This window comes from Enhydra lutris, unplaced genomic scaffold, assembly GCF_002288905.1.
Source record: "Enhydra lutris kenyoni isolate GAN:26980312 unplaced genomic scaffold, ASM228890v2 scaffoldscaffold63, whole genome shotgun sequence".
In the NCBI taxonomy this organism is placed as follows: Eukaryota; Metazoa; Chordata; class Mammalia; order Carnivora; family Mustelidae; genus Enhydra; species Enhydra lutris.
Genome location: NW_019154147.1, coordinates 4,812,214 through 4,824,766, shown reverse-complemented (window position 1 = coordinate 4,824,766; position 12,553 = coordinate 4,812,214). Strand labels below are relative to the sequence as shown.

General features: G+C 49.3%; 1 protein-coding gene across 1 annotated transcript in view; it reads right to left on the bottom strand.

The window, feature by feature from the left end:
* Positions 1-773: 773 nt before the first annotated feature.
* Positions 774-12,553, bottom strand: part of LOC111158815 (gamma-aminobutyric acid type A receptor rho2 subunit) — a 43,452-nt gene continuing 31,672 nt past the window's right edge. The window contains exons 3-9 of the mRNA XM_022521086.1: positions 11,487-11,554; positions 9,705-9,928; positions 8,705-8,787; positions 8,366-8,506; positions 5,015-5,167; positions 3,819-4,015; positions 774-1,198 (exon numbers count right to left, since the gene is read on the bottom strand). Coding sequence (XP_022376794.1) covers positions 887-1,198; positions 3,819-4,015; positions 5,015-5,167; positions 8,366-8,506; positions 8,705-8,787; positions 9,705-9,928; positions 11,487-11,554 — 1,178 coding nt within the window. The 3' untranslated portion in view covers positions 774-886. The remainder of the gene's footprint in view (positions 1,199-3,818; positions 4,016-5,014; positions 5,168-8,365; positions 8,507-8,704; positions 8,788-9,704; positions 9,929-11,486; positions 11,555-12,553) is intronic.

The following is a 12,553-nucleotide window of genomic DNA, read 5'->3' as shown; positions in this document are numbered from 1 at the left end:
ACGAAGTTCTGTTATCACCAATTCTCAAATCCCTGGCCCTCTCCCCAGCACTGGACTTGTCTTACGTGGAGATTTCAGGAAAGAAGGAGTAAGCGGGCTTCAAAAGGATCTCCTAAGAGACTGGAGGTGCTTTTCTAGACAGACCTAGGGAGTAAAAGCACCAGCAAACAGAATGGATCTGTGGGATCAGTGGGGGTTGAGGGAGAGAGAAGGGTGGAAGTACCCTCTGCCATACACAGAATGAGTGCAGGCTTAGAGAACTTCTCTAAGAAAAGAGACTTCTATTTGTTCATTTCCACAGGACCTGGCACAGGGTGGGTACTCAATATTTAATGAATGGTTGAATGGATTGAAAAATCACAAGAGTTGCCAGACTCACCCAGGTCTCATTTCCTGTCTGGGACCTGAGCATGTTTTCCTTCCTAGGTAGGCACTTAATCTAGTGGTATGGGTTTACAGTTTTTTAAAATTTCCTCTTTTGAATCCTATTTCTCATCTCCTATCCAGAAAACCTCTAAGTTTGCCCTTTATTCTTCCTTGTCCCTTCACAACTGAATTGTAGGCTTCATTAGGGTCTCAGAATATCTAGGAGGCATTTGAGTCATTTTATAGGGGTGGGGGCTCTTATGAACCTGTTTACACACAAGAACAGAAGAAGTCCCAGAGAGGTATGAATTAGGACACAGAACACAGCATTAATGAGGAGCGAACCCACGAGGTCAGGGGAAGGGCAGCTGGAGGGCCCCTCAGGAAGGGGGCGCTGCCGTGATGCCCCAGGAACTACGGCTCCATCTGCTGAGGGGAGCATGGTCAGCGGGTCCATTGCAGACGGCTGGCCAGGCCCTGTAGATATCTATGTCCTTTTCCAGGCAGGGCCTCGGGGCCTCTAGGAAAACACTGACCAATAAATTAAGTTGAAAAATATGTAGGAGGCAGGAAATATTAGCCTGGAGTATTTGTCAATGGCGTGCGTGTTCTGGAAGATGCGAAGACCCACGTGGCCCTTCAGAAACCCCTTCTTCCTGGAGGAGTTGGATTCATTGCTCAGAGCCAGGTGGACCACTATTTTGTCTTGTCTTTCTTCTTCTGTCAGAATATGGCTTCTCGGGTACCCGGCAAGGCTGTTGGCCTCAGACTCACTGTAGCTTCCATCCAGCATCATGGTTCTTGAGGGAAGCATTCCAGACATGCACGGGAACTGTGGGCAAGAAACACAAGGAAGGTGTCAGTCATGGTTAGGCCTTGTGGAGGGGCTGAGGCAGTGGCCTGGGCCCAGATCGAAGCCCTTTGGCTACTCAGATCCATGGAAAGGCAGAACTAGAAGGATCTCCAGAGATCACTCAGTCCAATGATTCTCTGCATATTAGAATCGCCCGGGAGCTCTTTAAAATGGCCACATTGAGACTTCACTCTCAGCTAATCAATTGGAAGTTCCCCAGGTGATTCTACCATTCAGTTGAGGGCCCAGAATGACTGACTTAGTCTAAATGCCCTCAATTGCAGAAGCAAAAACTAAGACCCAGTGAGGCTATACAATTCTCCTGAGATTACACAGCTGGTGTCAGAGTCGAGAATTTAAACCCATGCCTTCTGGGGCACCTGGATGGATCAGTCAGTTGAGCCTCTAACTTGATTTCGGCTCAGGTCATGATCTCAGGGTCGCTGGATTGAGCCCCACATCAGGGTCCACACTCAGCTCAGAGTCTGCTTGAGATTCTTCCTCTTCCTCTCCCTCGGCTCCTTCCCTGCTTGTTCTCTCTTTCTGTCTCTCAAATAAATAAATAAAATCTTTTAAAAATATATTTTAAAAAAATAAGAAACCCATACATTCTGATTCCAGTTGTGGGTCTCCACGTCTTTGTGCATGAATCAAAAGATGACTAGGGAGGAGAGTGTCCTCATTCTAAAGAGTTACAGTCAAGCATTGAAGTTCCCAGTGCCAGCAATGCATTTCTAAATGGTTCAACTGCACGGACAAAAATACATTTATATGGAGAAAGAACTCACAGAAAAAATGGCAAAACGGTAACAAGTGTTGAGGATAAGTGCAGAGTCTATGGATGTGCCTGCTTCTGCAAGTATGAAAATGTTTCTAAAGGGCACCTGGGTGGCTCAGTGGGTTAAAGCCTCTGCCTTCAGCTCAGGTCATGATCCCAGGGTCCTGGGATCGAGCCCCAAATCGGGCTCTCTACTCTGCAGGGAGCCTGCTTCCCCCCACTCTCTCTCTCTGCCTGCCTCTCTGCCTACTTGTGATCTCTGTCTGTCAAATAAATAAATAAATCTTTAAAAAAATGTTTCTAAGAAATTATGAGTTGGGAGGAAGGAAATGGTTTCCCTTCCCCTCACAATCTGAGTCAGCAAAGAGTGGGCTTCCAGCTGGCACCGGCTTACAATTCATGGGCCCATACTTGTGAGGTGAAGGCTTGCTATTTTTCCAACAGCTCTAGATGGGAAAGTTCATTGGCTTATAAATCAAAATTTGTGTTTAAATATAATCCAAAAGTGCTTGACAATGACCAATGTGCAGATTCTTGAAAATCTGAATGAATATTCAAATGCTAAAGTGAAAAAGGTTTGAATAGAATTTATTAAACAAATTCTTAAACAGTCTAGCCTATTTGGAGACCATGTAGAAATATTTAGAATATATGTAGAATATTTAGAAATATATATAGGTTTACTATAATATATTTAGGTATAATATGGGCATTGAAAGACTGATTTTGGAAAGGTAACACATCCTCTTTTCCAAAAATTTAAAGCTCCCTTGTGTTAAGGAGCTACCAGCCACCTAGATGTGCATAAATGGGGGATTTTCATGTCCCCTGATTTTTATAACTTATAGCTAAACACCCATTTTGATTAGCGCAATGGTGACCAATGATTTGGTAACAAGTTGGCATTTTATTTCTTACTGTGAAGAAGAAGAGTCTGAATATGAATGGAACGGACTTTCCCTCCCTGTATCAAAGGCCCACACGCACTGCCCAAATTCCCCATTTGTATTCTCTCGCATAACTACCATAGGTTAATATAGGATAGTGCAGTATGGTATAGGTAGCATAGTATTTCCAAAGATTCTAAAGGCTAAAATTGTATGTGCCTGAGTTTTCACTGGGTCAGAGTACAGATAAATACAGGGGTTCTTAATTCTAGAACTCTCTCCTTGTCCGGTCATAGGATCTGCAGGTACCTTCCCTAAGCATGTCCAATAGTAATAGTGATACCTTATGTCTGTCCAGAACCCCATAGTTCCAGGACAACTTTTGCATACATTACCTCCTGTGACCCTTACAACAACCCTGGGAGGAAGGTGAGCTGAGAGTTCCTCTCTACTTTTTTTTTTTTTTTTTTTTTTTTTGACAGACAGAGATCAGAAGTAGGCCGAGAGGCAGGCAGAGAGAGAGAAGAGGAAGCAGGCTCCCTGCCAAGCAAAGAGCCCGATGTGGGGCTTAATTCCAGGACCCTGGGATCACGACCTGAGCCGAAGGCAGAGGCTTCAACCCACTGAGCCACCCAGGCGCCCCCCACTGAGCCACCCAAGTGCCCCCCTCTCTACCTTTTTTACAGATGAGGAAACAGAGGCCCAGCGGAAGCAGCAGAGTTGGACCTGAGAACCCAAGTCTTCCTATCCCTAGTCTTGGTCTGAAGACTTTTTGCCTTGTGGGATCCTTAGTGGTAGAAGCTAGAACCTAGTCTAACAGAGATCCTCCCCTATTTTGCACAAACATGCCCTGCTCTACACATCCCCCTCCGCCCCCGCCACTCTCGTGGAACCAGCCTGGGCCCCCGCAGGAGGTGAATGAAGCTTGTCTCGCCTTCTCGCGCAGCTTGCGCTCCTTGCGCTCCTGCACCGTGGTCAGGTAGTTGACGGCTGCGTACTCCAGCACCGACAGGAACACGAACACGAAGCTGACCCACAGGTAGATGTCCACCGCCTTGATGTAGGAGACGCGGGGCATGGAGGCGTTCACGCCCGTGATGATGGTGGACATGGTCAGCACGGTGGTGATACCTGCGAACAGGCTGCGTTAGGTCAGCTGCTGACGAGGGTACACACTGTCCCCCACCATGTGTCACGCAGTCACCATTTTACATCCTCCCTGTCTAAAACCCAGCAAGAAATCCCCCGGGGCATGGAAACATCCAGGCTGCAGATCTGCTCCACTAGGGGCAGGCGGCTCCCCTCCTGGCCTGCTCCGGGCTGCTGGTCTCCTTTGCCTGTCAGCCCCCTCGGGGCCTGGGTGTTGGTGGTGTGGCTGATCGGATGAGCAGTGCTTGGCAAAGGACCCCGTCAGATGTGGAATGCGAAACAGTGACTGAAGGACACCTCTGAAGGAAACTGCCCACACCACAGGGAATGACCTCATTCCCTCTCTGAGCCATATTTATTCAGTCTCTGAAGACTGTGGAAATTCCTGGAGTCCTGTCATGCTAGCTGCTTCATTGTGCCTTGCTCGGTTAAAGCCTCACATTTCTCGGAGCCCAGGCTGGTTTCCTCCAAGTTGACAATGACACGCTGTTACCGTTCCCTCTGGAATTTTGGGTCTGCGAGGACTAAAACCACAACTCCAGGGAGTACAGCCCTCTCCCTCCCCTAAATCCCCTAACCCCGCCCTACCTTTAGACTCTCAGTCTGTCCAACCAAGGCCAACAAACACAATTTTTGTATTTACAAAATAAGGTTTTGCCATTTGCAGAATTATCTTATTTATCGAAGTACTGGGCCCTGAGACTGCTGGTGGGGAAGTCCATCCCCCAAACAGGCTTGATTTTTCTAAAGTCACTGGAGCAAAGCTGACATAGTTTTAGCTCCCTGTGGTTTTCATGAAGGAGTCTAGGAAACGGAGAGCAGCGTGCAAATGGTGAAGGCGGCAGGCAGGAGGAACGTTTGCTCCTTCTGGCTCTGGCAGCCCATCAGTTAAGAACTCTGAATGATGATTTTACCTTTTCTCTTTATAGTGACCAGCTGAAGAAAGAAACCACCCTCCCACACCCCAGCACATGCTTTTACCCAGAGAAACTCTGGCGGGCACAGCTCTGCGGTCGATCCAGAAGGACACCCAGGACAGCATGACCATCAGGGTGGCAGGGAAATAGGTCTGGAGCAAGAAGAAGAAGATGTGGCGTCGCAACGTGAAGTTAATGTACAGACGGTTGTACCAGCCTGGGGGACACAGGAAGAAGCCAGTGAGGTTCAGTTCGAGAGGCAAGAACAAACTGTAACTTAGGAGACCACCCCCACCCCCGCCGCCATTGCTCTGATCTTCAGGAGAAAGTTAATGATCCATTGACTTACTCTACTACATCTCCTCTCTAAAATCTAAGCCCTCTCTCCTATCAATAAGGATCTTGCCACTACCTAATGCGTGTTCTGTTTTATTCAACATTACCTAACCTCTCTTCTCTTCCCCTAACATTTTGGGGGAAGGTAGAGAGAGAGCTAGGGTTAGTTGCTTGTTTCATATTTGTTATTTTCCACCCACAACCGTATTTCCTGAGGAGTCACTACTCAGGAGGCTAAGAAGCGGGACTGGTTCCATTTTGTTGAAGCCAATACCACTGGGGCAGGAGCCGGCAGAGCTGCCGTATGACTGTCCCCTTTGTCATATGTTGGGTCAGCTCAGCCTGTCTCCACATGCGTCACCAGATGGATGGTTGTCAACAAGGACTAAAACAGTAAGGCGTCCAATGAGCCACAGAATCGATACCCAACCACTGGGACCAAAGATGGTGTCAAGGGCAGTACAAATGTCAAAATTAGACTACGGCTGTGTGCACACACCCACCCCTCTCCAGGTCAGCGCAGCCTGGGATAATGACTCGGGCTGCCCCCCACAAAAACGCTGCTGAGGGAACAAAGTCTACCTGACTGTCATGGAAGGTTACTACTGAGTCAGGTGAGGGGAGGGTTGGATCCCTAGTGAAAGGCTGGAACGATAGGCTGGGTCCAGACAAGCTTGACACACGGTTACTCTGTAGGTCCCTCGGTGGTTTGAATGAGGTAGGGGCTTTAAGTGGAGTGGGAAAAGAGACAGTGATCTGCAGATATGACAGAAACTCCTAATCATTCATTCATCCCACCACCTTTGCTCTGTCATCTCAGCATTATTTTCCCTACTTAAATTGGCACCCATGAAGCAAATCATATTGTTCCTTAGGTTTGTACAGGGTCTTTCTGGAAAGGCTGAGAGTTGCCTTCATTCTGTTAAGTACTATTCCACTATCCTTTCCTTGTAAGAAAACCAGGGAGAGTTGCCTTGGAAACAGTAAGAGGGAACCAAGAGCTTTAAAAATGTACACTCTGTGTTCCAAACAGAGCACTCTGTGGTGAGATCGCAGCCCCTGGTGGTTGGGGCAGGGGGCGGGGATGATAAAGCTCCTTGTTGGTACATAGTAAATAATGGGAGAGGAAGATGCATTTTAATCTGGACTCCAGAAAGGAGTGGGGACAAGATAAACAAACAAGCCAGCTTCTCTTTCAATACAGAAAACAACTAAGAGGAGAACACAGAGTGACTAAGGCAGATTGGCCACCTGCTGGCTGTGCGACTTCAATAAGCAACTTAATCCTTCTGAGTCTCAGTTTTCTCACCTATAAATCAGGCATAATAATAACTACATCATAGGTTTGTTGGGTAGAAATTATTAATTCATATAAAGCGCTCAAAACAGTGACACATAGTAAAAAGTTATAGAAGACATTCTTAAGAATGGTTTTAGAAAGAGAGTAGGTTTGAACTTGCCAAGAAGAGATGAGAAAAGAAGATTGCGTGACAATAGGCACCAGCGGAGAAGGGAAGAGAGGGACGAGGACGAGCCCTGTGGGCATAAAGTGAAGCCAGATTTCGTGGTTCGGAGACTCACACCACCTTGACTGAGGCTCGATCTTTTTCAGGGTTTGATGTTGGGGGCACAGGGATGTGCGTGGAGGGCAGGGGACCGGGGAGATAGACGGCAGCCGTGCAGGGGCAAAAAAGCTCTGCATGGAAGGGCCTGGGCTTCTCGGTATGCGGACAAGGGGGAATGAAGTGAGACGTCCTTAGAGTCCTGTAGCTACTGCAGGGTTGTCACGGGGTAAACTGTGTCCCTTAGATGTGTTGAAATCCTAACTCCCACTTTCTGTGAATGTGACCTTATTCAGAAATAAGGTCTTTTCCCATGGAGCCAAGATGAGATGAGGGCATATTGGGTTAGGGTGGGCCATAATCCAATGACTGACTGGTAGCCTTACAGAGGAGGGAAATTCCGTGACACAGACACACAGGAACGGCAGCATGTGAAGACACAGAGAGGGACACAGGGAGAATGCCACGTGACGACAGAGGCAGGCATTAGAGCAACACAGCACCACCAGAACCTAGTGAGAGACAAGGAAGGGTTCCTTCCTACAGCCTAAGCGGGGAGCGTGGTCTGCAGCTTCCTGGCCTCCAGAACTGTGGGCAAATACGTTCCTATTGCTTCAGGCCCCCACTTTGTGTTTATTATGACGGACCTTGGAAACAACGGTGGGACTAGAGAACTGACAAGGGCATCTTCTCAAAACTTCAAACACGGCCCAGGGTCCAAGATGAGTTACACTAAACACTAAAAATAAATCTATAGGGGCTCCTGGGTGGCTCAGTCGGTGAAGCGTCCGACACTTGATTTCAGCTCAAGTCACGATCTCAGGGTCGTGAGATGGAACCCCGCATGGGGCTCTGTGCTCAGCGGGGAGTCTGCTTGGGATGCTCTCTCTCCCTCTCTCTCTGCCTCTCCCCCCACTAAAGTTAAGTAAGCAAGTAAATAAATAAATAAGTTGATAGATCTAAAAATAGGTAAGAGATACATTTCCTCAGAAACCTATCATCCTTGTCATTAAGTCAAACAAATCAGACTACAGAGTAGCAGGTAAAACAGGACCCCACTTCTGTACAATTACATCATTAAAATCAAAGTGTTCACAAGGAAGTGTGCTGAATTGTGAGGAGTGGCTGCCTCTGGCCATGGGATTTCAGAGGAGAGCAACTTTTAAAATTTCTGCTTATCAATGTTTCTGCTTGTGTTTTGCAGAATTACGCATTACTTAGGAATACACATTCATTTTCATTGGCATGGGACAGTTCAAGGCTGGAGGGTTCTTTTTTATTTAAATATTTTATTTATTTATTTGACAGAGAGAGACACAGCAAGAGAGGGAACACAAGCAGGAGTGGGAGAGGGAGAAGCAGGCTCCTCGCTGAACAGGGAACCCGATGCGGGGACCCCAGGATCATGACCTGAGCCGTAGGTAGATGCTTAACAACTGAGCCACCCAGGCGTCCCTAGGCTGGAGGGTTCTAATTTTCTTCCACATTTGGATCAGACCATGGCAAATGTTAGCTACCAGTGCTGCTGTAGAAAGCCAGTCTGGAAGTGGTGTGAAATTTCTGAATCAGAAACTGGGACAGGGAGATCTTCTCATCAGTTTTCAGGGATTCATCCCCATTCTTCCAATACAGCATTAGATCTTCATCTGTATACGCATCTTTGGGGAGAGGAAAATAAGTTAATTCGACTCCTTTGCTTTGGAGGTGGCTGAAGCCACGGGGAAATCCTACACCAGCCTTGGAGTAAACAGCCCTTAACATTGGCAGGCAGTACTCGGTCTCACGGTTACAAAAATGGCACAAAGACTGGAGCGGGAACAAGGCGGAGATTTGTCTTCGGGAACACTGGTACTTACAGCTTTCCAGCTCCAAAGAGCAGGTCTGGGAGTCCAGGGGAAAGTGGCTGAAGTCCATGTTGCACATGGCAGTGACCGTAATCCTAGGCAACCCAAACAAGCATGTTGGCTCCTGCAGTGAGTTCTTGGCTCATATGCCTGCCCAGAGCGAGAAGAACACCGACACAACCAAGAGCGGCTGCCTTCCCACAGCTGCTTCAGAAGCTTGGAAACCCCAGTCTCTGCATGGTAAGACCCTAAGTTTTAGAGTCCCGTCTTCCACGGGATGTGTTATCAGCGCTCTACTGCGTCCCCCAGCCACTGAGGGTGTTGGCTGTCGGGGCACACACCTGTACCTTTTCTGCACGTGGCCCTCAGCCCGTGGGCTGCCTCCCCCAGTGTTGCCTGGGAGGTTATCACCCCCCACCCACCACACCAAGGCTATTAGCATCAGGTTCTGGTGAACCCTACCAGCAGGCCAAGATGTAGAATAAACCTGCATCATCTCGTGTTAGCCTGGAAGCTGGCTGCAACAGCACTCAGTCAACAGCTGCTCTTGTCGCCTTTTTAAATCTTTATTACCAATAAAGTAGAATCATAGACTGTCATGACTGGAAGGTGCTTAGAAGGTCATTGGCTCCCTCAACTCACTCAGGCCTACCTAGTCTCCTAACCCGAGCTTAAGCGCCCCAGTGACAGGAAAGTTGCTTGCTACTAGGGCGACCGTTTCATCCTCAGAGAGTTCTAACCGACATCAGGAGGCTCATACCATACAGACACAGGCCCAACCATGGTGACCGACTCTTCGCGGCCAACCAGGCTGACCATACGTATGAGCATGGTACTGGACCAAGAGCCCAGGGACCATGGTCATTGACTCTTCAAGGCCAACCAGGCCAACCAAACGTATGAGCACAGCGCCAGCCAAGAGCCCGGGGACCATGGTGACCGACACTTCACGACCAACCAGGCTGACATACGTATGAGCATGGCGCTGGACCAAGAGCCCAGAGACCATTACCTCATGCTGTACAGCACATGCCCATCTGGAAACACCCGCAGCATGATGTTGTCGGTGGTGGTGTCGTGGATGAACGACCGTTTGGAGTGAACGAAGAAGACGTCGGGGACCCAGATCTTCTTTACCAGCCGGCCATCGAAGGTCATGCTCTTATTGCTGGTGCTGGGAAAGGCCAGCCTCTCGTCCTTCCAGTAATGCCGCAGGTACAGGGTCATGGTGAAGTCCTGTGGAGCCGGAGGTGACACCAGACAGATGTATTTAGCAAGCTGCCTTTCTTACAACCCATCGTCATCAACCAAAGGAACGCACACCAGAGGCTCAGCCGCCAGATGGTGGCTGCCTGCCTCTGCGGTGCCACTAGGGTGGGCAAGAGAAGGACTCATTGTTGTGCAGGCAGGAGGTGGGGTGGGAGCCCAGTACAGAAAGCAGCCCTCCTCCCTCAGGGGCTACGAGTGAAACCTGCAGCTGTGAACCTGCCATGGGGACCACAGAAAGAGATTGCCCCGGCGTCCTGCTCTCTCTCCCCAGACTTGCGCACACGGGGCTCCTTTCCTATTAGCTAAGCTTTCAGTGTCACGTGAGTGGGCACTGGGAGAAGCCCTCACAGCCCAGTGTCCCGTTTAAGAGAGTTTTGCGTGTTGGTCTCGAAGAATCTTTGAAGGCAGAATTGTGTTCTGCGTGTCATTGAGTCCCCAGGTCCTAACTCGGTGCCTGACAAGGCACACAGTAGGTGCTCAATAAATATTTGCAGGATGGAAAAATAGGGGAGTCAACTGACCCCCCCAAAAAATGGGGGGTCAATGAATGGATGAAGGCTTGGGCAGCTGCGTATCTGCTATAATTTTAGCCTGAAAACTCATTCTGTTAAATGGTGTCTCCTCGCCTGCATCGATGAGACCTTGAACCAAGAAGCTGGCCCCTTGTCACAGCCAGTAGACATGAGTGCTAAGGTGCAAGTGTGAGTAAGTAAGGAAGTGCTCCCAAACACCTTCTTCTGGAGCGGAGGCGTTAGGACGCCTGCTGGTGGTGCTGGTCTCAGAGCCTAGGGCCCACTTCTGCTTTACCAGTGCACCTCTACCCCTCCTGGCTGTCCTGCAGGGTCACAGTGGGCGGGAGCACCCCCACCCGCCCAACCCTCCGCCCCCACCCCTTCCTCACTTTGTGCTACGATGTTTTAGTTTGTGCTTCTAGAACTCCTGTTCCTTCTGCCTCCGGGGCCCTTTCCCTGCTCTCCCTGTGGCCCTCTCCACGCTGTCTCCTTATCTGTCCTTTGCATCTCAACTGAAACAAGGCTTCTTCAAAGCCTTCCCTGACTGCCTGATCTTCGCGGACCCTGGCAAGGACTGCGCAGGGGAGGCATGTTCAAGGCAGGCACTGGGCAGCAGTGAACGGCAGAGTTTCTGTCTGAGAAAGTCCCCTCCTGGGCTCCTCCAAGTGAGGTTCATCTGACTGGTCCCATCACATGAGAGCTGTGTCCAAAATGTAAGGGGCTGGGCCTCACCCCCGGAGACTGATTCAGGAAGTCTCTGGTGGGGCACAGAAATCTGCATTTAACCAACTTCCCAAGTTACTTTGACCCATATCATTGAGAACCCCTGTTCTAGTTTCACAGCACCTGATCCAACTTCCAGTCCCCAAGTCTATCCTCTGCAGCCCTGGCTCTGCCCACCCAGACACAGCCTTCCTGCCCCCCTCCACAGCTGCCCCAGCCACAGGCACTCTCAGAACCTTAACCTCAGAAGCTGCCCTGAGGCTGCCCCGCCAGCCGAGGGCGCTGCGTACCATGTCCACCTCCGAGATGCTGTCCAGGCTCTCCACCTGCACGTCCACGCCCACCGGGATAGCGGGGCCTGCAGAAGAGCAAAGCCAAATGGTGAAGGGCCCATTCTATCTACCACTGGGTCAGCAACCCCAGCCCCCTCCTCCTGGGAAAGAGACTGACTGGGGCAGAGTGAAGCAGTAGTCCAAATTCTATGAGGGTTTTCTTGCTATTTCCTGACATGTTGGGTTCCTGAACTTTCTTCCTGAGGTTGGAGACATCATCTGCCTTATGTGTCTTTCCTGGATCAACGTGAATGTTTAATCCATGTTTGTTGCATGAATCAATGAGCTGGGTTACTACTTCCTACATCCCCACACTATCTCTGTAGGGTAGAGAGAATAATGCTCTAGTGTTTCAGTAGGGAACCTGGCCCACTGTCCTGCCTCCTGTGACATCTATAAAGGACAGATGAGCCCTAAGAGCCTCGGACCTGGGCCTGGAACACCTGCATGCCCGGGGCTGGGTTCATTCGGTCACTCAAACTATACCTCCCGAATACCTAACAGATAACTGGAATCCTGCCTTCTAGAAGCCTTCCGTCTGGTGTGAGAGAAGATCTCTGTGCAGTTGGATCACAGCCAAAGACAATACAAGAATTTTAAATCTTTCAGGACATGTCAGAAGAGGAGTAGGAGAGTACATAGCACAAGAGCTTGACACTCAATTCCGCCTGGCCCATGGCAAAATGTCCAAAACTGTGTTTAGCTGTGGATTTAGCTCTGGCATCCTGTTGTATTTCTTGGGCTGGATGATGGTTACATTCATTTTGTGATAACTTAATGGGCTCTCCACTTACAACTTGTATACTTTCTGTGTGTATGTTATACTTCTATAAATTGTTTTTTAGATTTTTTTTAAAGATTTTATTTATTTGACAGAGAACGCAAGTAGGGAGAGCAGCAGACAGAGGGAGAGAGAGAAGCAGGCTCTCCGCTGAGCAGGGTGCCCGATGTGGGGCTCTATCCCAGGACCCTGGTATCATGACCGAAGCTGAAGGCAGAGGCTTAACCCACTGAGCCACCCTGGA